Here is a 24,431-nt window from a genome sequence, read left to right on the forward strand (position 1 = left end):
ACAGGCTGGTAACTCTCGTGACCTTCCAGAGAATGGAAGGCTGGGATTATTTGGCACTGATCCACATATCAGGGACTCATGAACTGAACTAAATGTGTAATTTTAACAATGAACTAGCAATGTGCCTCACTAGCAGAAGGGCAAGTTACACTGCTCATGTAAAAAATGTCTCTTGAATTTTGTTGATTGTTGCAGAATGATAATTTCTATACCATTAGCAAGTCTATAGTGAGTACTCAGCTATGAGAATTATTCCTCATATTTTTCAGTGGGACAACGACTACTTGTTATCAAGCATTGAGTTTTCTTCTCAGTCCACGCATTCCCAAGGACAGCTGGAGACAGAAAGCAAAAATCCTGCTGGGCAACCACATGCCAAAGGGAGAAAGGGCTGAGAGCAAAAGGATGACTGTGGGAGAGACCAGGAAGCCCCTTCCAATACAGAAAGTTATACTTGGCCATATAGGAAAATTTTGCCGTGGAGACATAGCTTGTACTCGTAAAAGCATTCTTCATCCTATACAGCCATGCTTTGGAGGACAGCTCTGTAACATACCTGTCCTCCAAACTAAATAGATGCAGCTACACATGCAGTTCACTGCATAGCTGCCTTGATCTAAGGGGAGACTTCTTTTCATAATCACAAGCAACAATCACGCTGCAGAACTGAGCCAGCTATAATAAAGAAATAAAAGTTTAAAGGAATAGATAGATGTGAAGGGTGACAACAGGTCAACTATGAAAGGCCAGCTTGCCAAGCAAGCCTCAGTTCAGCAGGCAGCATGTGACTGGTAGACCTCAGGTAAGAAATTAATCCAACCAGTGGACTCACCACCGCCCTGTTGGGCTTGTTTTGTTGAAGGAGTAATGTGTCAGTAAAGAAAGGGTGTGTTCTCGCAAGATCAAAGTGCTAAAAAATTGCTGCCTTTGAGGAAATTTAAGAGTATGATTGTGGAAATGCACAGAGAAGAGAGAAGTGTGCCTTCTTTGCACTCCTACTTTAAATAAATGCCACTAGGGCTACTGTGGAACAACATTTTTGAAAGGGAAGCTATCACAGCTCAGAACTGATCATCAAGTAGAAAAATTTAATTCCAAATCCTCCTTGTGTTTGCAAAATCAAGGCCATTGTTTTTCCAGCATGATCATTTCAGCATCTTTTAACAGCATCCAAAGCTGTAAAACTAACAGCATATTTTTAGTTAAACTGACTGGGTGTTCCAGAGTCTCTCCAACTATTTTAAAATTACTCATGTAGTCAGTGCCCAACAGCTTTATACTCCACATACACTCACCAGCTTTTTAAGACAGTAACCACCTTTCTCAGACAGGACACTACCTGGAAATAAACCATATGCACAGAAACCAAATGCAACAGCTTTACGGTGGAGACAGGATGCTGGGAATAGCACAATTAGGGTTTGACACCTAACAGTTAAAAGGACATCCTTGGTCACCCTGTTTGGTACACCCCTTGTGGGTCTGTCAAAGAGAAGGTCACCCAGGGTGGCCAAGGATCAAACCATATTTGACAGTCTCTAGGGTTAGTAACCACCCCTCAAGTGTGGATAAAGGTGGGGCAGACTGCATGGCCCCTCACAGTGTGATCAGCTGATCTGCAACTGCTCTCCCCCTGCCTCACAATACTACAAGTGACTCATTGGTAAGATTGCCCTCAAATATTACATGAATTAATCTGCCAACATTAATTCAGTCAGAAGATTTCCAAAGGAATGAACACTGTATAGAAAAGACTGTGTACATTTTATAGCTGAAGAACTATCTGATGTATAGCATTCAAAGAAGACAAGGCCAATACGTGTTACTCATGTATCAGCATTGTTGGTAAGGACTGACAGCTTTCAACAACAAAAATACAAAACATGGCATTAAAATTATGCAGTTAATTCCTTCAGTCTTCATTCCTACCCTTACAATAAGCAATCACCTTTTAGTGTTACTGTATGCAGACAATAACATTAATTTTTCAAACAGCTAATCTAATAATTAGCTGTAACTAAAACAAGACACTGGTCCAGTGGCAGGGACATTGGCAAGGGACTCAGAAGCCCTAGGTTTAATTGTTTGGTGTCAGCCTGTCAGGGAAAACAGGCAATGTACAGTATGCAGATGTTAACCATAATATGTGATGTAGAGCTGAGGACACTTATTGTATTTTTTCTTCAAGGGGCACTATCTTATTCTGAATCAACATGCAAACAGTGTCAAAGGAGCAGGGATAAGCAGGCTAGAAACCCTACTGCTTAAGTGTGCTGTACCTTCCCATTTCTAGAAAAGTTCTTGTGTGAGTGGCATAGAAACCCTAAAAAGACAAAGTTTGCTGTGTATCATTGCATCCATCCACCCATTCATCCATGCCACTCCCCTTTTCACAAAATCTGTGTTCTGTTTGTTTCTCTGCATACAAATAACAAACTTCCATCTTGAAGGTAACTATGCACATATGGATATAGAACCAATGAAAACAAAGGCACAAAAATATACAATAATCTCATTACCTGAGGAATCACTCCAAATGCCTTTCTCCATTGCTGCACACTCACTGTGTTCCAGGAAACTCCATCAATCTGGATATCCCCTTCTGTATCCAGCAGTCTTAAAAATGCAAAAAGTAAGGTGCTTTTTCCTGAGCCTGTTCTTCCTAAAAGGCCTACCTGCAATGCAAATTGTAGAGCCAACATTTAATACTGTTCATATATTAATCACAGACTAAGGCAAAAACCTTAGAGATCTCATCAGTGAAGAACAGTCCAAATGGATGTCAATGGGATAGCAAATGTCATTCATTTGGGAGTGATAAAAGCCTATATCAAGGGCTGAATCAAACATTGGGCCAGACTTCTTAGCTTTGTTAAAATTAACTAAGATGAAAAATCTGATAACCTACCCTTAGCTGAAAGTCAGAAATTTACTTATCTATTATCTTGTACTGATTAGTCCAGCTCTTTGTACCTTTTCCCTTCACTTTGCTATGAAGCCCTCTTCAGCAAAGTCACATGCAGCAGGCAAAAACTAAGTAGGGAGTGCACTTGAATCACTCTAATAAGCTACTCCATTTTCATACAACCAAAAATAGAGGGCATAACTCTGATCAGACCATGAATTTGTAGTGGGGTAGCTTGGGCCTGAGGCAGTGATTCCAGCACAAACCATGCCATTGGCCACTCCCAAGCAGCTGTGCAAGTCCTCAACCTGCCCAGTTGATGCAGACTTTCCTTATCTCTAGGATGGGAAGAAACATAATACATAGTTTTCTTTAAAAAAGCTCTTTTCCCCTTGTACTGTTGCACTGACCAATTACAGGAGCAAGCAATATCTGCAGCAATCCCCAGCAAACACTGAAATGCTGCCTTATCCAACATCTGGGTTTACATGGCTAGTGATGTCCTGTCTGAGTGTGGTCTGCTTTTGTAGGGTGACCATATACATCCAAAAGTGAAGAAGGGGATTCTTCCTGGTGCCTGGCATCCCTTTTGTAACAGTGCCTCAGGCATCCAAACCAGATGAGCAGTCTGTGCTTTGTTGCACCTACCCTATCTACTGATTGTGTAGATTTGTATGCCAGTCTACAAAAAGAGCATGAGGGAACTACAGTCCTGTTAGTCTAACCTCAGTTCCTGAAAAAATCATGAGGAAGATTATACAGTGTACTACTGAAAGGCATTTAAAGAATAATGCCATCAGGCACAGTCAACAGGGTTCACAAAGAGAAAGTGCTGTGTAACTAATAAGATACCCTTCTATGATGCAGTCACCTACCATGTGGATGAAAGAAAGGTAGTGGATGTAGTTTTTTCTGGATTTTAGTAAGGCTTTTGATACTGTCCCTCACAGCATCCTTCTGGACAAGTTCTCCAGCTGTGGGATGAGTGGGTTCACAGTGCACTGGGTGAACAACTGGCTGAAGGGTTGTAGTGAATGGGGCTACATCTGGCTGGTGTCCAGTCACCAGTGGTATTACTCAGGGCTCAATCCTACGGCTGGCTCTGTTCCATATATTTGTGAATGACCTATATGCAAGAGTCAAATGCACCATTAGCAAGTTTTCTGACGATACCAAACTGGAAATGCTGTTGAGTCTCTTGAGGACATGAGGCCTTGCCAAGGGATCCAGATAAATTGGAGCACTGGACAATGATTAATGATATTTAACAAGTCCAAATGTCAGATTCTGCACCGGGGATGGAGCAATGCCAGGCACAAATATAAATTGAGATAGGAGGGTCTGAAGAGCAGCCCTGAAGAGAGGATCTGGAGCTGACAACAGGATCAAGAGCTGGCAGCCAAGAGGACAAATCCCCTCCTAGGGTTCATCAAACACAGCACCACCAGCTGGTCAAAAGGGGTGATTATCTTGCGCTATTTAGCATTGGAGCAGCCTCACCTGGAGTGCTGTGTCAAGTTCTGGGCTCCACGGTTTAAGAAGGATGTGAAAGTCTTTGAATGCATTCAAAGGAGGGCAACAAAGCTGGTGAAAGGGCTGGAAAGGATATCCTATGAGGGGTGGCCAGGGACTTTGGGCTTGTCTAGTTTGGAGAGAAGGCTAAGGTGCCACTGACCTCTTCTCCCTGGGATCCAGTGAGAGGAAATGGTGGGAATGGTTCAAAGCTGCATCGGGGGAGGATCAGACTGGACATAAGGAAGCATTTATTTACTAAGAAGGTGGTCAAACACTGAAACAGGCTTTCTAGAGAGGTGGTCAATGCCCATAGTCTGTCAGGTTTTAAGAGGCATTTGGACAATGCCCTTGGACAATGCTTTAACCTCTGGTCAGTCCTGAAGTGGTCAGGCAGCTGGACTAGATGACTATGTTATTCTATTCTATTTTATTCTATTCTATTCTACATCTCAACATAGCAGAGCTCTCCCCTCTCCTGTTTGGTTTACATGTCCTTCTCTGGCAAGAGAAAAATCCTCACCAGTTTAAGGAGCATGCTTACATCTAAACCCAGGGTACATCACCCAGTTTGAAATATAGCCCTTGAAAAAATGATCTTTGTTTTTACTGCTCTGCCTTCTCTCTGTACAGTACAAAAGTATCTTTTATCTTTCATACTCCATTGCTTCATGGGATTTTCCAGGAAGGAAATCCAACAGACTGCAGCAGCACCTGCATCTCCAAGTTCCAGGAATCACAGGTATCTCTCTTTCAAGGCAGATTGGCTTCAGGATGGTGCTACAGGAAGTCAGAGTTCTGGGTTCAAAATTTTGGTGTCCTCAAACTTAGTAGATGAAACATTCAGTTCAGTTAAACCAAGAGAGATCTACCAAATCTGGCAGAGACTGGTGATATCCAAAGCCAGGGAGTTGTCACTGGACCTGTTTTCTCATCTATGTGGGACAGTTAAAATCTCCTCTTCATCTGTATAGCTCCAGCTCAGGAAATCACATCAACCTTTCTTCCTATCCCATCAAGGCTGGTACTTTAGCAAGAACTTGAAGCAAAGTGTTAAACTTCTACCTAAATGCTGTCCCTAAACTAGAGCTCTTTCTTGAATCCAACCCCAAACAGACATGAAGATTAATTAGAGGCTTGTCAATCATCTAAAGAATACAGCTCTTTATGGTCTGTAATATAATAATTCAGGGTGGCATAGAGCCTTCATGGAATGGGCAGGACGGCACCTCCACCCTCCGGCTGCCGGAATCACCAGTGCATTACCCTTGGCACAGCAGCCAGTATTCTTTCGTGCCCTGCCCCATCTGGGTCAGGCTGCCCCCAGCACCTGCGCTCACCAGCAAGCTTCCCTCTCCCCAGGAGAAGGTGGACAATTTCAGGCACAGGAATACAACTCAGAGAACTGCTGCATACATATTTTATCAGTATATTCTGCTCCTTATGACCAACAAACATCCCCACTGTTCTTCACTGAGCTGTAAATAGTGCCAAGACTTCTAGAATAACTGAGGCAGATTTTCCTTGCCTTCTTTTTTTGTTTGTAGTCAATAAGATGAGCTCTTTTTAAGAATAGACATAAGCCATTTCTGTTCTTAAGGTAGTTTAGATGATATTTTGTTTTGCAAAAATTTCATTTACAAAACCTTACTGGACTCAAACTCCCCGTTAGTCATTGAATAGATTTATAATGACAATTCTATAGTTAAGCTAATAGAAGTCAGAACAAACACAACAAAACAGTGTCTTACCCTCTGTCCTGAACTTATCGAGAAGGAAATGTTTTCTAACACAGCAGATCCTCCTTCACCGTATTTGGCCGTAAGGTCTTTCACAGTCATTTGGCCCCCGGATGGCCAGTTCTTCTCTTCCTTTACATGCCTGTTTTCAATTACAAGGGCATCTGAAAACTGATTATTTTTCTGTGGTTTAACGCTTTTTGTCTCTTCTGTTGGCATGTCGATGAATTTAAATATTCGTCCAACAGACCGCATCTGCAAGTTAAAACAAACAGTATTCTAACTGTAATTAATTCTAAACTATCAAAACAAATGAAATAAAATTATTCCTAAATCCTAGCCAGAACAGTGAGTCTCATTTCTGTGTAAGCTTTACTATGATATAATTTTCAAAGGTATGATACTTCTTGTACAGAGCTCTAGATTGACAGAATAACAGAATATTCTGAGTTGGAAGGGACCCACAAGGATCACTGAGTCCAACTCTTAAGTAAATGGTCCGTAGAGGGATTGAACCCACAACCTTGGCACTATTAGCATCATGCTCTAACCAACTGACCTGATCTCAGTAGTATATTGTGCTTTTTTACTACTGGCATTGGTCCAATATGTGATTCCTCTTGCTTCCTTTTTAAATTGATACAATAGCTCTTTCCACCTCTAAAAACATATTTTGACAACTTGTGATGACCCCTGTATTAACCTGATAACCTGAGTAAAGAAAGTATAATCATAAAAGCAACCCTGGCATCTTAAACTCCTCTCCTTCCTGCTGTATGGGGTTGCCCAAAACCTGAAGTTCCTTGAACAATGACTGATATCCAAGTCCAGACAGCAGACTGTGTGGAATTTTAAAGATGCAAAGCATCAAGAAGAAAAATCATCAGACAGTAAGAGCTGAGTATTTATGAGAAATTATCTATAGTTTAAAAAAACTTAGGAGGATGTTCCATGATAATTAACTTTTTATCAGTAGTTATATATACTTGGTGAAATAGTCAAGTCTTGTAGTTCATGAACTTCAACAAGTTGCTAGTAGCAGTCTTGATGAATTTTCAAAGGAACATGAGACTATAAAGGGTCCTCTTGATCTTATTTTTATTAAATGGGTCAAGGATCAATTAGTAAATAGTTAATTCACGTTCTTCACTACAACTTCACTGCTCAGGTGGTCAAAAACCGTATTTTTTACTTCACGGACCACTTTGTTGTTAAAACTGTATTAATTTTAAATTATAAAGAATAGTTTTTCCTAGCTGCTTTCTCTATCCATTTATGGAGGGATACCTTAGATCCAGCCACCCTTTGTTCCCCAGGACTAAAGAAAATCCAAGTTTAAGCCTCTTTTTTAACATATGTTCTCCTTCTCCTAACACCCTAGTTCAAATCAAGCTTTCCTGTCTGACCAGAATGTACACAGCATTTTGGACAACGTTTAACAAGGACATTGTACAAATGCATTGATATTTCCTTATCTATCTTAGGAATATATCCATTAACACATCCTAGGATGTGTTCACAGTCACATCTTATAGTCACCCTTTGATTTAAGGGTGGTCAGCTAAGCTTTCCTCCATCTTAGACATTTCTAACCGAGGAGATCCTTACTTACAACTGAGGTTATTCTTAGCAGTCCCTAAATTCAAGCCATTGCACTTTGGTTACTGATATCTATTTTACATTTGCTATTTGAGGTCACCTAATACCTTTCAATTCCCAGAATCCTTCATGTCAACATTGCCTTTCAGCTTTGTGCCTTTGGCAGATTTCTTCAACACATTTTTTTCTTTGTTGAGAGCATTAAGAAAGATTAAAACTAGCTCAGTCACAAATCTAATCTTTGTTGAGTAGCCTCCCTACAGCTTAATGCATACAGCTTAATGCCATTTCCTTTCTGTCCAACTCATTAACGAGTTTACAGTTCCTTCATTTAGGCAATTCCTGAAACAGAGCCACAGCCAATGCTTTCCTGAAGGCAAATGAGGTCGACTACATTACTTTTGTCTGGAAAATAATCATCAAACACAGTTATCAGGTTAGTGTGATGCAACCCTTATGTCACCAAACATAAGTGACTCCACTCTATAAGCATCACATTTTAATTAAATCTTAAATATTGTTTCTAAAGAATGTTTCCATCATACTAACAAACTGATGGCAGCATCAATGGCGGCATCAATGACTTCTCATTTCTCCTTCCTAACCAAAAAGTGAGAGATGTTATTCTATCATGTGCCACCACCACTGCCAGCTTGTTGGATTTATTTGAAGTGGCCATTACCAGATTTCTACGCTCTCACTCAGTTCTTCCTGAAGCCTAGGATGAGATGTCTGGTCCTACCTGGTCTGGGCAGCATTGTTCCAGTCTGGTTTCACATGTTTAACTGAAATGTGCAACAGCAGAACCCAAACATACCTAGCTGAAGACTCCAATTTTATATGGACCGACTCACATGTGACACATTGTCTCTCCACAAACTGTACAGGAATTTTAAGGAGACCGGGATTCTAGCTGGTTTTGTATATAATTCCCACCTCAGATATTATAAGTCTCACTTCTACCTTCTGCTCCACAGTTTAGACACTGCCCATTTACTAAAAATTGAGACCAAGCATTTATTCAGATTTTGAGCCATTTGCAGGCCTAACTCAAATTTTGTCAAGTCTCTCTTTGCTATCTGCTTCTTGACCTCCCACACATAGCCTGTTTAGGTTAACATTAAAATCCATTCTGTAGAGGCTTTAATTTCTAATACACTTTCAGAGAATGTAATTCATGCTGGTAGTCCTAGAGTCTCCAAAATGTCCTATTTTTCTCCTGTTCAGGAAATAAATTTCAGCTCTTTACTTGAAGACGACATGACTTTCCCTTACATTCAGGTTCCTAAGTGCCTTAGTCCAACTAACTTAATTAACTAGATTTCTTGTTGTACAAAAACTTGTCCCCATAAACAACATTAGTTCTCTTATCAGTATTCAGAGTAAAATATCTCTAGTAGTATTGTGGAAAATTCCTTGTACATCTTTGTTCTGCAAAGTGTCTCTACTTGATGTATTACCATTCCTTTCTGCTCTTAGATCCAGACTGAAATACTGTTAGGTAGATTTTCTATGTGGGAGCAAATTTATACACAATGCAAGGAAATACGGGGATCACAGCTTATATCTCAGCATCTTGAAACACAACTGTTTTAAAAAGCATGCTAACACCCAAGCCTATGGATTATTATTTCCATCTCAACCATTGTACAAGATGGAAAGGCATCATCACCATGTTGATGTACATAAGTAATCTCATTTTGGTGATACAAACACGAAGACCTTGGATCAGACTGACAATTTTCTCCTTATCTGACTTTCTGTAGTAAATCCCACAATGAGCACCATGCATTTATTTTAATTTGATGGTACATTTGTTTTCAGAAATCTTATCTTCATAGACATATAGCCACTTCAGAAATGAAGGTCTTTCTTGGCTTCATCAAGAGCTGTGAATGTTTGTACAGGCAGAGATTTTCCATTATTTCCCATTATTACCACTACACACTAGCTAGTATCAGCTATGAAGCCCGCTGGACAAAAAGTCTTCCCATACAACAGAAAATTTCATCCCTATGTCCCAGCTACCCTGCAAGACTTATTAGTCACATATGCAGATAGTTTAGATTGTTTAATATTTTTAAATCTATTCAGATGGATGCTTTCCTTGTTCTATAATTTGAATTACGAGTAAGATCTGGGCAGAATGCAGCATAAATGTCAGTAACATTTTACAAAAATATCTGTTCTTCCTTTCACAGGCAAAAATCTGTCATTCACAATGACAGGTATAGTGTAAGTGACAGCAAGTTTCTTATCCATTATTCCCATCAACAATGTGCCTGTTACATTCACATTCTTTAACTAATGCTTTTGAATAAAGGAGTATATTTACTACTTCCATCTAAAAATGTCTAAAACATAGTACACTATTTTTAGCCTTGCCTAATTGTATTTTACTGAGATTTTAATAATAACGAAAATTCTTTAATTTATTTTCTCATTAATATCACTTAAACTCTTCTTAACATTGAAGGAGAATTCATAATATAATCATGTAATGTATATTTCCAGAAGGTGGAAGAAATAATTCTTCTACAAGTAATCTAATGCAATTAATTTATTCAGGCTCTATGTTCTCTTCTGCTAAAAAGAGAGCAGTCACCCTCTCCAGACCACACATGTTGCAAGACATCACCTCCTCACAAATATGCTGCCTGGAAAGTGCAGTGTACAACTGAGAGATCCTATGAGAGGCTGGTCCAATGGTTCATGTTGTAAAAAAACCCTGTGCATTAAGTCACTGCAAAAACTGACTCTGTAGGCAGCCCATATGGTCTTACTGAGTTTAGATATCTTCTGCTGTTACATTTTGGGTGCACTTATAGGACATATACTTCTCTTCGAACCTTGAAAAATGAAATATTTAGTTCATGTCAAACTTGTACTGATTTTTTTTTCTCTTTTTCACACTGCTGTGCAGGCAGGCAGAAAAGAAAATATTCTAACAAATTTTTCTTTATTCTGTTCTCTTCCAGATGACCAACAACTCAGTTTGAGAACCGTCATTCTCATGCAGATTTTGCAGTCAAGTATTAAGTCTACTTAAACTTTGGAAATTAACAATGTTCTCAGGTTTTCTGCCGAAAGTAGTAAAAGGTATATGAAGATAATGTCCTAGATTAAGAAAAAAAAAATTGATTGAACAGATTAAAGGAGAAATAGTATGGGAAAATAAAAGCATGAAAATCAGCTGTAAAAGCATCATTAGTTTTTACAGTTGTACTTTTTTTATTTGATCCTCTTCTCCACCATGTATTACTTTAATTCTTCAGCATCCCTGATGTACAGGGTGGGGCACCATGAGGTTTAACAAGTTTGGTTTTAATATCTCTTTGGGGGATTCTTTTTATATCTCCTTATATAAGTAATCTTGGCAACAGTAAAAGCATGGCATTTTCTCTTTCCCTGATAAAAGGAACTATCCTTTACAGTTAAAGCACTGCTACTGCTGTATATGTATCAGTGAAGGAGGAGGTTATAAAACACTAAAATAGTCCACTTGGACTAGCTAATGCTTCTGTGAAAGCAACACTTACTGAAAACTTACTTTCTATTTCCTTATGAAGGAAAAAAAATAAAATACTACATGACTGTCTAGAGGTATACAAAAAAGACTGAAAAGCAACTAAAGGGATATTAGCAGAAATTATCAAAGTGAAACAAATTTAGCCTAACTGGTAGCTTTAAATGAAAAAATGTATAGCTGTCAGAGCAACCACATACATTTGGGAATTTAAAAAAAAAAAAAAAAGAAGAGAAAAAAGCTGAGCAGATAAAGTATCAGGGCTGTAGAGAATGAAATGCCAAAACCATTAAACCATTTTGGGGTATTAAGAGATAATAGGGATTTTTCAGTTAAAGCCAAATATGTTCAATAGAAACTGCTTCAAAGACAATATCTATGTATGTAAAAATAAAAACCAACCTAGAAACTCAGAATTCTTCAACATGTGTGCCAGTGTCATGGAAAACTCAAGATGGAGATTGTGTGGAATAAAGTCAAATTTGCCACCTACCCCTCTGTTTGGCCAGTAATTCTTCCAGTACATTTTTTTCCTTTTTCATATGATCCTGTTTCCCTACTCTCTTGTCTTTCTGTCCTTCTGCTTGCATTTATTTCACTCATGTCCTGTACCCTGAATATTTTGTAAAACAACTCAGTAGGAGCTTAATATTATGTACTAAGTTCAGCAGCTACTCCTTTGGGCATGGCTTTCAACTATGCAGCAACCATTGCAGAAAACTCCCACTTATCTGACAACCAAAGACTGCTACCTACAAATGTGCTATTCACTCAGGCATGCTTGTCTGCAGTCTTGTAAGCACAGATGTCACAACTGCTCAAGGAAGGGTAATAGTGATGTCACTGAGCGGTGCATGCATATCTATAACTGGAGACGGGTGGAGATGTGTCAGTTCTAGTCGATGTGGTCTTGTGGGGAGCTTCAAAGTACTCTTTGAGAGAAAAACAGAGTATGACCAAATAGACTATTAAGTCAGGCAAAACTTTGCAGTACATCTTTAACCAAATAATTGTAAAATACTTTAAAGAGGGAAGTGCTAAATGCAGAATACTACAGAGTAGAAAATAATACATCTGCATCAGCCAGTAAAGCAGTTTTATTGTCTTGACACCGTTAAGCTATTCTTATCTGCTTGTGCACAGGAGCACCTTTTGAATGTTAGGGAAATCATACTGCCAGCAATATCTATTAGTTTGTCATCTGGTATACCTGAAAATTCATGTAATGGGGGTGGGTAGTTACTCGCTGCTAAGAGATGTCCAGGGGATTCACCAATAAACTGATGTACCTTAGAAGGCTCTCATTAATATAATATAACCAGTGCTCCAGTGCAGTAGTTTGCTTAATATAGAGCAAAGCACTCAGAAATATCTGGAACAACTTGAGATTTTCTTTTCAGGGAAAAGGGAGTTACTTCCTTATTGCTACTAATAGATTACATTTTAATATCACTCTATTTTTAAAAAGGGGAAGTTCTTCTTTATCAAAACACCCTTTGAATTCTACAGTAAGACTTCCTGTTGCTCTTGTGAAACACTTTCAGTTTGTAATAAGCCATGTAATATGTACACACTATTTGTATACAGATTGTTATGCTTAGAGTGATCACATTATGCCTTACAGGGCTAAGATGGAGTTTACAAATGACAGCTGAGTGAACATCGTTGTCACTGTTGTATTTTTTGGGGGGCTGACCTACTAGAAAGTAACTCTGCAGAGAAGGACCTAGGAGTCTTGGTGGCTGACAAGTTGACTATGAGCCGGCAGTGCCCTTGTGGCCAGAAGGGCCAATGGTATCCTGTGGTGCCATTGGGAGGAGTGTGGCCAGCAGGTCGAGGGATGTGATCCTGCCCCTCTACTCGGCCCTAGTGAGGCCTCATCTGGAGTGCTGTGCCCAGTTCTGCACTCCTCAGAACAGAAAAGACAAGGAGCTACAGGACGGGGTGCAGCAGAGGCCACAAAGGTGATTAAGAGTCTGGAGCATCTCTCCCGTGAGGAGAGACTGCAGGAACTGGGCTTGTTTAGTCTGGAGAAGACTGAGAGGGGATCTCATTAATGCATATAAACATCTGAATGGTAGGTGCCAAGAAGATGATGCCAGACTCTTTTCAGTGGTGCCCAGTGACAGGACAAGGAGCAAAAACTAAAACACAAGAAGTTCCATCTCAACATGAGGAAGAACTTCATGTTGAAGGTGGCAGAGCACTGGAACAGGCTGCCCAGGGAGGTTGTGTAATCTCCCTCTCTGGAGACGTTCAAAACCCACCTGGATGTGTTCCTGTGTGACCTGCTCTAGGTGACCCTGCCTTGGCAGGGGGGTTGGACTAAATGATCTCTAGAGGTCCCTTCTAACTCTAACAATTCTGTGATTCTGTGATTTATTAACAGCACATTTTACTTCATTATCAGTCGTGTAATTGCTGTTCAGCATGTCTAGTAGTTACAGCAACAAAGCCCTTTCACAAAGTGCTTGCCCTTCAAGACAGGCTCTTCTGACAAGCAAAGAAAGAGCCAGCATAAAACATTTGGAGGACAGAAAAAAAGGTGTCCCTGAATGGTCATCAGCTTTCTGGACTATCAGCAGTCACATGTGTAAACAAGAGATTAGATGTTGTAAATTGTTAATTCCCAGTTTGGGGGCTCTTAAGGATTTCCTTCAGGATTACTTATTAAAAAAAAATATGTTGGACTGCAAATATTGCTTCACTGTCACCATCTGCCCCAATTACATATTTTTAATATGACAACTCATTTAAACTAATGAGGATTTAATGGTCTCTAAGATCTGCTGTATTTGTTTGTTTGTTTGTTTTCCAGTACTGAAATGGTTGGCTCAAGAAGCTAAGTTAGGGTTCAGAGAAGGTATGACTGGATGTTGGAGGGTTTTTTTCTCAGAAAGTTTTTTATTGGTTTATTAAGGATACTGTATTTTGTTACATGACTTCTGCCTAAAATACATCCTAGAATGACTGAAGTGTAATGAGATAAGTAACTGTTACATTTTAACATAACAGCTAAAATTTTCATATATTTAAGCCAATGTATGATAAAAACTGTAAGAACTCATATTCTTTTATGAGTTTACTGTCTGCTTCTCATATCTCAACAAATAGGTGAGGATGAGTTAGCCTTGTGAAATATTATGTTTTAAAGCTAATCCTACCTTTTAAAATTAAAGGGGTTAATACATACAAAGCCTTATGTCAGAGAGTATTTTACCTAAAACCAGAAAAAGACTCCCAAGGAAGTCAAATGCAAGTTGCTTATTATAGGCCAGGAAAACTTTTGATCATGGAAAAACTCAGTTTGAGTACTACCAAAGCCAGTAGGTTGCTTCCAAAGGTATGAGGGGAACTTTTCTGACACATCTGCCTGATATCCAACTCAAGATAATTCACTGCACAACCATAATCAACCAAAAAAGGCAATTCCTCAAAAGAAAGCACAGCACAGTGCATTTTATGCTTACCAAACTATCAACATCGATGCTTGAGTTTACTGCCCACTGTAAGGTTCCCATAATGTTCATAGCTAAAGTAAGAATAATCCCAACTCTACCTGGTCCATCACCTGTGGAGAGAAAAAACACATTCAATTTCTATGCAAATAAAAAATCAATAGAAATAAGAAAATTAGCACATACATCTTAAAATGCATATCCATACTCTCTCTTCTTTTGTATCATAGAGAAAATATGGATTTATTAATCATACAAAGGACTGTTAATCACCAGTTAAACACCTGACTTTGGCACTGAACTCACTAGAAACCCTCATCTTGCTTTGACAGAGGAAAAAATTATATCTTGGTACTTAAGCTGTAAACAGAATCAGGTCTCTGCAATCTTTTTGACCTTCTTTTTCCAACACTCATGAATCTGTGAAATGACTCTTATCTAACTAAAACAAACACAGCTAACAACTTCAAAATTCAAAACAGTTGAACTGGTTTGCATTTCCATTTCTTCAGCAAATAGAGGACATCTTCTTACTGTTCCACAAAGATGCAGATATAAATTCTTTAGGTTTAACTGTCTGCTGTAACAAGTGTGGGATTCCCCAGGGATTTTCTTTTATGAGTTCATACAACGCAATACAATACAATACAAGCATTTAAACTACTTTACTGTTGATTTTTAACCTCACTATGTGCTAAAAGGAATTGAGAATTTAAGCCATATGCCTTTCTATGATTTCTCCACTTCTTCTATGGTTTTCTTCAGCAAACCTCCTNTGTTATCAGAGTAATTACAGAATTAAGCAATAAAAGCAAAATATTCCTCATGAAAGCTGACAGATTCAGAAAAGAAATTTACTTTTGCTCCAAGGGCCTATTGCCCGTAACAGTAAAGGTTACAATGGTGGCAAGATGACAAATTTTAACATTTTTTAATAGTGCTTCTAAGTAAAATATCCAGAAAAACAATAACACAAGAAACCCCAAACTAGTAAGGGCACAAAGTGAGAAATGAGAAGGGCAGCAGGGGATGTTTCCCTGTGAATTTTAGGGAAACTAATAGTCTCTTTTGTAACAAAAGTACTGTACCTGCCTATTTTTGTACAGAAGTGATTGTGTCCTTGGGTTTTTTTATAAGGAGAGTTCCTTATACAAGAAATAGAGGATAGCATTTCATAAACTATACAATATTTGATAAAATGCACACTTTTACATAACTCCTTTTCAACACTGAAGTACGATTGAATGAAATTTGAATACTAGATTTAAAAACCCCTCCACAAATCATCAAATTCTTGTTCATCAGTGACCATAGTATTGAAATTTCATCCAGATCCTGCAAACAAAGTTCAGTGTAAAATCTGGAGAAGTAGAACAATGCCCAAACATAATGAAAGCATAGTGAATTAAAAATTGTATTTGAAGTAATCTATAGGTGAGTTTTTCCATAGAACAGAATTATTCCAACATTCTGGGGACACCAGTCTCTTATTCTCTGCTTGTTGGAGGCTGGCTACACCTGGCCAGTCAGGGGCCCCAGCTCAAATACAATTCAGATAGCAACATACAGTGTGATTCTCATTCATGTACTGTGCTTACTAGGAGTTGTGAGTCATTTTTGAGGGGATTTTGAATGGAATTTGCAAAACTTAACATAGAAAAATGGGCCAGTGGGTTGGGAATTAAAGACTGGATGACCATTTCTGCTATTGTTGTGGCTTTAAAAGATCATTAAAACTTTTCATGTCTTAGCCATTTGCAAGTGGGAGGAACTTATATTTACTAAAAACCTTTGAGCTATACAGAGGATAATCAACATCCAAGCTGCTCAGTACAGTAATGTGGTTTAAAACATGAGATTACTTTTACAGCAATTACAGTCAAGAAAAGGAAAGCTCTGTCTTTTCAGTTATTTTCAGATTAATCCCTTTAATGAGTTCTCTACAATATCAGACTGCAGATAACAATGGTGTAATTTCTATTTTAATTAAATTGTGTTTACTATTACAACCTACTTAAATCAGTGACTCTTACGAATGCTAGATTTTGTAATAGTTTATTTCTCTTAGCAGTTTCCAAAGCTGAGCTGTTAAAGAGAAGAACACTCCCATTTCAGTACTCCAGTAAAGTTACCATACCTGTAGTTATGATAGAGATAAACGCCACTGCAACAAAAAAGACAACAAAAATCATTTCTATCCTCATCTGGAACCAGCGCAGTGTTGATAGGTAGAGGAACCAGTTTGCTGTGTGTAGGTTCAGGGCTTTGTGAAATAAGGTCTCGAAATACGGTTGCCGTCCAAAAGCTCTCAGTGTCCACAGCCCTTTTAAGCTTGTTACAAGATGCGTGAAAATTGGACTCCGAGCTGTAAAGTGTTTAAATTAGAACAACATAAACATAGATAAGTAAATATCTTTAATATAATGCAAACACACCCCTCTACGCTCTAACTCACAGCAGCATAATTACTGTCAGTGTGTGATTTACATATGTTGTTGGAGTACACGACTGAAGTAATCCTAGCACAGGATAAAAACCAACAGTCGTTTCAAGAATGGGTTGAAACTGCATTCAGTGTATTGACAGGAAGGGATCACATTACTTCTTCATAGTTAGCACACTACTTGGGGAAGCTCCTGGCCTTCTGTAAGATGTCACAAGAGAAAGGCTACTCCTCCCCAGCCAAAATTAATTCTTGTAATTTTGATAACTCCCTCATGTGAAGGTTTTTTAGCACAGGCAGAGTACTTTAATGCTCTGGATTCAACTATACTGACATGGTAATTTTAAGCAGATCTTGCATTACATGAAAAGTGGTGAGCCAATATTGGTTCCCTGTGAACATCAAAGAAATTTAAACTTAGATCTGAGGAACGTCAGAATTACACTTAAGTAAAATGGAAGAGGATCATCACTGTTTAAGATTCAGGACTGATTTGCTGAGGATCTGCCAGTTTGTTGTAGAGCCAGGTAGCAGTGCCTGCTTCTACAAAGTCACACTTCAGAATGAGGTTTTCAATTTTATTTGGAACATTTTGCTCTCTTAATGGGGGGTGAGGAAGGAAATTTAGTCAAATAACTTATTCAGAAGTAAGCTTTCTTTGCAATCAAGATATATCAATTGTAATTTTTCTTACAAAGAAACAAACTCAAAGGGCACATACCAAGTCTGATCGCAATTTTGCAAGTTAAATTTACTCTCAAGAAAACTATATGTCAGGCCTTTATTTGTTTTCAGCTGCAGTGGGCTTTTAAAAGCCCATCTTTAAAAAGACCTTCTTTATTGCTCTTTGGCAGCAGAGCACTCACTACTGGCTGGATCAGTAACAGCCATGGCTTTAAGGAGATACGTGTTCTGCTCCCAGAGACAATGTCTTGCAGAAGAAAAGGCAAAAAAGAAGAGAAAGGGGGTATCACTTCTCAAATGATTTGTTGTGGATTTAGAAGTCTACCAATTTTGCTGCTCCTACCTTCAGATTCCAGTTGTTTCAGCTGCTGAGAAGTGTGGAGGAAGTATGCCCTTAACAGAATAAAGGCTGCTATCACAGGCACTGATGCCAGGAAGATGTAGGGTTGTAATATTGAGACTACTGTTATAGCGCCAATCACAATCAGTATTAACTGCAGAATGAAAGAAAAATACTATTGATATAGTAAACTTATCATTTTATAGACTAGAGATTGATGATGAATCTCCTTCCCATGGCAACCATGTATTGTTTCAACAAACATAAATTGCTAACCTAAGTAGTCTTTGCAGCTGAGAACAAACCTCCATGAAAAGATCACAAGTAACTTGGACCAGACCTATAACCTGTTGGAAAAAGTTGCCATCTTTTCTAATAGATGAAAGACCTGTTGGAAAAAGTTGCCATCTTTTCTAATAGATGAAAGAAGTGTTTTCTGTAGTACAATCAGTATTGCAGGCTTCTAAATTATGAAGCCACACAAAAACAATGGCAACTAGGCACTCACTCTCCAGTTAAAATTGTAAGAAGGACACTTGCAATATCTGCAGCCACCCACCAAACGTACTGGTGCTGTCTCTGTCTTGTCTGGACTCTGTCCAAGACTGTCAGAAGCTGAATGCCAGTCTCCTGAAGGTTCTGGGCAAAGCAATTTTGCTGAGGATCAGAAAAAGTGGCAAGTTGTATCTCACTGCTTGCTCAAGGGACTGTAACCCACATATGAAACTAGCACTACTGTTCATCCTGATCAGAAGACAGGAAATAAGTTTTATGAGAACTTGTGGTATGACAAATTAGCAGTTTCAGAAGAACAAAAAGGTGGTTTAAGGTGACAAATGACTCAAAAGGAACAAAATCGTTCCAGAGTTAATCTATTTAATCCACCAGAGACTACCACCATTCTACTTATCATCAGTAGGTCCAGACAGATTTAGCTAAATCAGATCTCAATCTTTACTCTAGAAGCACCTTAAGCACCTAGACTGTTTTTGTCTCATATCTAAATCTAATGAACATCAAGTATGTCAGTGTACACAGAATCGCAAAGTACTGCTTTGTATCAGGGTGTTACTTTTAACACTAAACAACTACTTTAAGCTGCATACTTACCAGCATAAATCGACTGCAAAATGACAATTTGGACAAAATTATGAACATCGCATTGAAACATCACTGCAAATGACCAGTCAGCAAAGAAACAGATGGAAAGCAAAAGTAATTTCACATTAGGAAGAAAACCACAGTTGGTGTTTTTGCTACTACGTTTACATAAATTCAAGGAAGGATTTAAATTACCAGTGCTCCAAGTTAGAGTCTTTCATGAACAGGTAAGCGCATTCTAAGTTTCCTACACATTTTTTTTCATCAGAAATCTGAGTAGTGCAACAGCAACATCAAAGTCTATAAAAGAAAATTACTCTTACAAGCTAAGGGCAGAATGGCTTTAAACTGAAAGAGTGTAGATTTAGATTAGATACTAGGAAGAAATCCTTCCCTGTGAGGGTGGTGAGACACTGGAACAGTTGCCCAGAGAAGCTGTGGATGCCCCATCCCTGGAAATGTTCAAGGCCAGGTTGGATGGGGCTTTAAGCAACTTGGTGTAGAGGAAGGTGTCCCTGCCCATGGCAGAGGGATTGGAACTAGAAATTTTTAAGATTCCTTCCAACCCAAATGATTTTATGACTCTATGATTTCTTTCACTGTTTTTCTCATTTCTCTTTAAAGAATGGTGACACATGTGGGTTATGCTTGGGCAGGCCGTATAGCACTGGTCTGCAGCAATGCAAGAATGGATTTATGTTTACTCATTACTTCGAATTGCAGAATTTAGTAACACTTGTATCTCTAACTGTTAAGAAGCAAATGAGCTGTTCAATTGATATTGAGCCAAGTTATACAGCTCTCACATTACTTGAGATTACAGTCACTCAGTGACTGTTATAATTCCCATTTATGTAATTTACTCAAATTTTGCAAAGGTCACTATGATGCCATATTGTTCTCACTGCTGGTCCCACAGTTATTTCAATAAAAAGCTGAATATGAACATTTGTGTTACTTCATAAACTTCAAACACAAAATAAGTGTAAATTCAGACAGAAGATGATACCTTCTCTAAAAAGGCAAAAGCAAAAATCTAAAACACAAGCCAACTATATTGGCATATGATTGAGGAATGGCAGCAGAGGTCTCATGCAGCCCAGTTAAGAGCCACAGTGCTGTGCTGCAGTGACCCCAGATGCTGAGCTTTCAGCCCTGGGACAAAGGCCAGAAGGGGAGGCATCTTCCAACATTTCCCAGTTTGGAAAATGCAGCTGGTGGTAGAGACAGCAACTCAGCAAGGGTTCAGGGTGGCAATGACTGCAGTGGTCAATTTGATTAACAAACCCAAGTTTATTATTTAGGGAAAACCAGGCATAACCATAGGCATAAATGTTCAATGAGTTCACTATGACCTTTTGAGTGTGACTATATTAAACCTTAGGGATAACACAATGAGCTAGTAGCATCTGACATGAAGGATCTCCAAGAAATGGTGACTGCACTGCAAACACTAGTAGAAGACCAATATGAATGTTAAGAGTAGTGGTAATGTTACTGCAGTCATTAGCTGGTCAGATGGCTGTCAGAGAACATATCACAGATGCTCTTATCACTGATGGAAAGGTTGATGCCACTTCTTTTATGGGCAACTGGGTATATCCCAGGGACTGGAAAGTAACACTCGCCTCTTTCATGCTGAAGCCTCATTAATCATGGATGAAAAGCCCTGCTTCCTAAAAAGGAAGACCCTTTGGTATGTCTAATGCCCCTAAAAGTACTAAGAAGAACTATGGCATGATATCTACAGCTGCAATAGAGAAGAAGGCAGTGTCCCTAAACAAGCAGTTAGCCACAGTCATCCAACAGTTTGTTCTCATAGAAGAGGGAGTAAAAACCAGCTCTACAATTTTGTGTCAAATTCTCAGGGAAGTCAGAAGGATGAACTTAGCAAATATAAACTGAAGGTTAGCAGAGACTGTTTCCATCTCCACCAGGCACAAATTTAGGCATCCCAGTACATATAGAAGCCAACCTTTTCTGCAGATCTCTGAACCTGGGAAGAAATAACCACATGCACCTGTACAGGCTGACTGACTGGAAAGCAGCTTTGCAGAGAAGGTCTTGGGGGTTCTGGGGGACCATGGAGCAGCAACATCACTCTGCAGAGGAGGCCAACAGCAGCAGTATCACCATCAGATCAAGGAAGGTGATCCTTCCCCTCTTCGCAGCACCAGTGAGACTGTATCTCGAGTGGGCTCTCCAGTACAAGAGAGATACAGACATACTGGAGTGAGTCCATTGAAAAGTCTTGAAGATCATAAAGGGATTGGAGCAACTCACATACAAGCATAGGTTGATAGAGCTGGGTTTACCCTTATAAGAGAAGGCTTAGGGGGATCTCATCACTTTGTATGACTGTCTGGTGGTATTTATTATATTTATATAAATTATAAATGTTTCTGTATATGCAAATTTTTATAACTTCCATATATTTAAAAATTATATTCTGCTTATATAAATACCACTAGGTATTTCTTGTGGAGCAAATATGCTTGAGCCAAATTCTTTTTAGTGGCACACACTGGGAAGATAAGAGACAATGGGCACAAACTGAAATGCACAAAATTCCACTGAAAAATAAGAAAAAGCACTTTCATTTTGGGGATGGTCAAACACTGGAACAGGTTACTCAGGGAACTCATGGAGTCTCCACTCTTGGAGATATCCCAAGTTCAACTTGGCCTTGAGCAACCTGCTTTAGCTGAACCTGCTTTAAGCAGAGGGGTTGTAGAGGTTCCAGGTCCTAGGTCCAGAGGTCTCTTCCACATTCTGTGACTCTTCAACAATCAGCACAGAAAGAAAATGTCCTATGTATAACTTTACTGTATCTTTCAGAGAAATCTGACTTTTTTCATTAGCAATGTCCAGGGAAGTCTGAAGCTGCCAACCAAATCTTAATCTATGAAGGATCAGAAGGAATTTTTTATGAAGGCATGACTGGTAAAATGATTCAAGACAGTGGGTACGTTCAATGATCTTCAACAGAAGAACCTGGAAAGACAGGGCAGCTTATCATGCATGTCCAGGAACCTCTGCTGTAGAGACTGAGGAGATAGAGGTGAACCTATAGGACATTAGAGCACAAGTAAGCCTCTGAAAGGCATCAGAACAGAAAAGCCAAATCTTGAGATTTTCTTATTCTTGAAAACATGAAAAACTAATCAGTTTCTTGTAGAAAGTTTGAAATGCAGAGGCAGACTAACTAACATAATTCTGGAATAACATCCCCATGGTAGATGCAAAATATCAGAAGCAAAATGGCTACACCAGAAAAGGCAGTAGTGACTCCTGATCACAGCGAAGGTTATACTAATGATTCAGAGTCTCAGTGTCCGTGTTTACTCATTCAGCAAGTCTTCACGATGTCAGCAGGGCATGAAGTAGAGGTGTAATGTACTTGAATCTCTTCCTGTCAAGCTGCACTGGCCTCTCTGAAGTCATGAGCCAAAGCTATCAATTACTAACAAAGATATAAGGAAAGGAATACTGTCTTTATCAGATCATCGTGTTGGTAGGGACTGAAAAGCAGAGCAAACTCAAGATGGAGACAGGCAATCTGTACAGCAGAGTGTTTGGGTTGATTAGGTTGGACCTGTATATCACCTAAAAAAAAGGTAGAGAGGAACAGGGGGGCCAGGAAAGATTTGCTTTTATTCTAAAAATTTTCTGGGAACCAGTTCCATCTAAGGAAAAGCTGGCATTTCCATAGAAGATAAAGGAACAGAAAGCCAACAATATATTCAATAAAAGAGAAATTAATTAAGGGTGATGCTAGCAAAATGGGGAAAAAAGAGCTTAAGGAGGTAAAGTCATGAAAATGATAGACTGCAATCAAAAAATAGCATGAAAAAAATAGTAATCTCGAGCCAAGATAACTGAAAGAAACAAAGGAATGCCCTTTATGGCTTGCAGTTGAATGTGGTCAGCAGCAGGGATATGCATCCTGTAGGACAAAGATGTTTCTGAGCCTGAGTATCAAGAGTGATTTGCACAAACAGTGGAGGTACACAAATAGGCAAGTACTCAAAAAAGAAGCAATAAAGTTGACTTATAGGATAAGCAGCTATATAAATAGATATATAGACTGAAAAAAATTTGATATGACTTCTTTTGCATGATGTACAAATGAAAGAATACATTGCTATAAGACAGAAAAAGTTAGAACTTTTATTCTACAAACCTGAATGAAGTCAAATACTGTAAGTGGAAGTAAGTCATCCAGTACTGCCGTATCTTTTGAGAATCTGTTAAGCATACCACCTATGGATTAAGAAATAAAAAGAAGTCAAATTTTTTAATACCCCCAAAATGCAAAATTTATTACTTTAACAAAAGCTATATTTTTTCTGAATACAAAATATTAAGGATTAGTACAATATTTTTTCAAGTACAAACAATTCCATTCCAGTTTAGTGGAGCTATAGCTTCTTTTCCCTTGGAGGAATTTGGCTACACAACTGCTTCAGATCTTGGAAAAAAGCTAGGAAAATGTAATAAAAACAAAGGAACAATTATAAAGGGCAGAAACTGAGGCCCAAAGCATAAGGTCCATAGCCCTTACGCAGTAGGCCCTGCTGATATGCAAACAATTTGCACATCAGCATTTGTATGAGTTTGTAACCAGTTTGTTTCTGAGCAGAATTACTGTATTAATCATCAGGTAATGGAAAATGAAGGAGAAACTGTATGTTGTATTGTCATTTACCAGTGTCTCTTGTAATCCAGTACACATCAGTAAGAAGCATATGAGATAGGAACTTCATGTACAGTGGGTGATGGAACTTGTTGCACTAGTTATATAATGAGCTTCGTTTCAGCTCCAGAACCAAATCTGAATATGCATATCATTATTCACACTAGCTGATATTTTATGCCATTTTAGTAGGACTACTCATGAAATAAAGCACTATTTATCATCCACACCTGACTTCTTGTCACTCACAACATAGCTGACTATATCTTTTCTACTGCGGTTTTAGACAAGGTCTATTCATTAGTAGTTATTCTAGTTTTATTGCCTAGAGCAGTGAACAATTCATTTTCTCCAACTTGCAAGGTGATATTTCAGAATCAGAATTGACAACCGAAATATGTCACATTTAAGTGCAATCAAGTTTCATT

General features: G+C 38.7%; 1 protein-coding gene across 1 annotated transcript in view; it reads right to left on the reverse strand.

Moving 5' to 3' along the window:
- Nucleotides 1-24,431, reverse strand: part of CFTR (cystic fibrosis transmembrane conductance regulator) — a 75,740-nt gene that overhangs the window by 10,387 nt on the left and 40,922 nt on the right. The window contains exons 18-23 of the mRNA XM_017817796.1: nt 23,491-23,570; nt 18,210-18,360; nt 16,877-17,104; nt 14,752-14,852; nt 6,169-6,411; nt 2,520-2,675 (exon numbers count right to left, since the gene is read on the reverse strand). Coding sequence (XP_017673285.1) covers nt 2,520-2,675; nt 6,169-6,411; nt 14,752-14,852; nt 16,877-17,104; nt 18,210-18,360; nt 23,491-23,570 — 959 coding nt within the window. The remainder of the gene's footprint in view (nt 1-2,519; nt 2,676-6,168; nt 6,412-14,751; nt 14,853-16,876; nt 17,105-18,209; nt 18,361-23,490; nt 23,571-24,431) is intronic.

Source organism: Lepidothrix coronata, unplaced genomic scaffold, assembly GCF_001604755.1.
Source record: "Lepidothrix coronata isolate B3197 unplaced genomic scaffold, Lepidothrix_coronata-1.0 Scaffold63, whole genome shotgun sequence".
NCBI classification, from domain to species: Eukaryota; Metazoa; Chordata; class Aves; order Passeriformes; family Pipridae; genus Lepidothrix; species Lepidothrix coronata.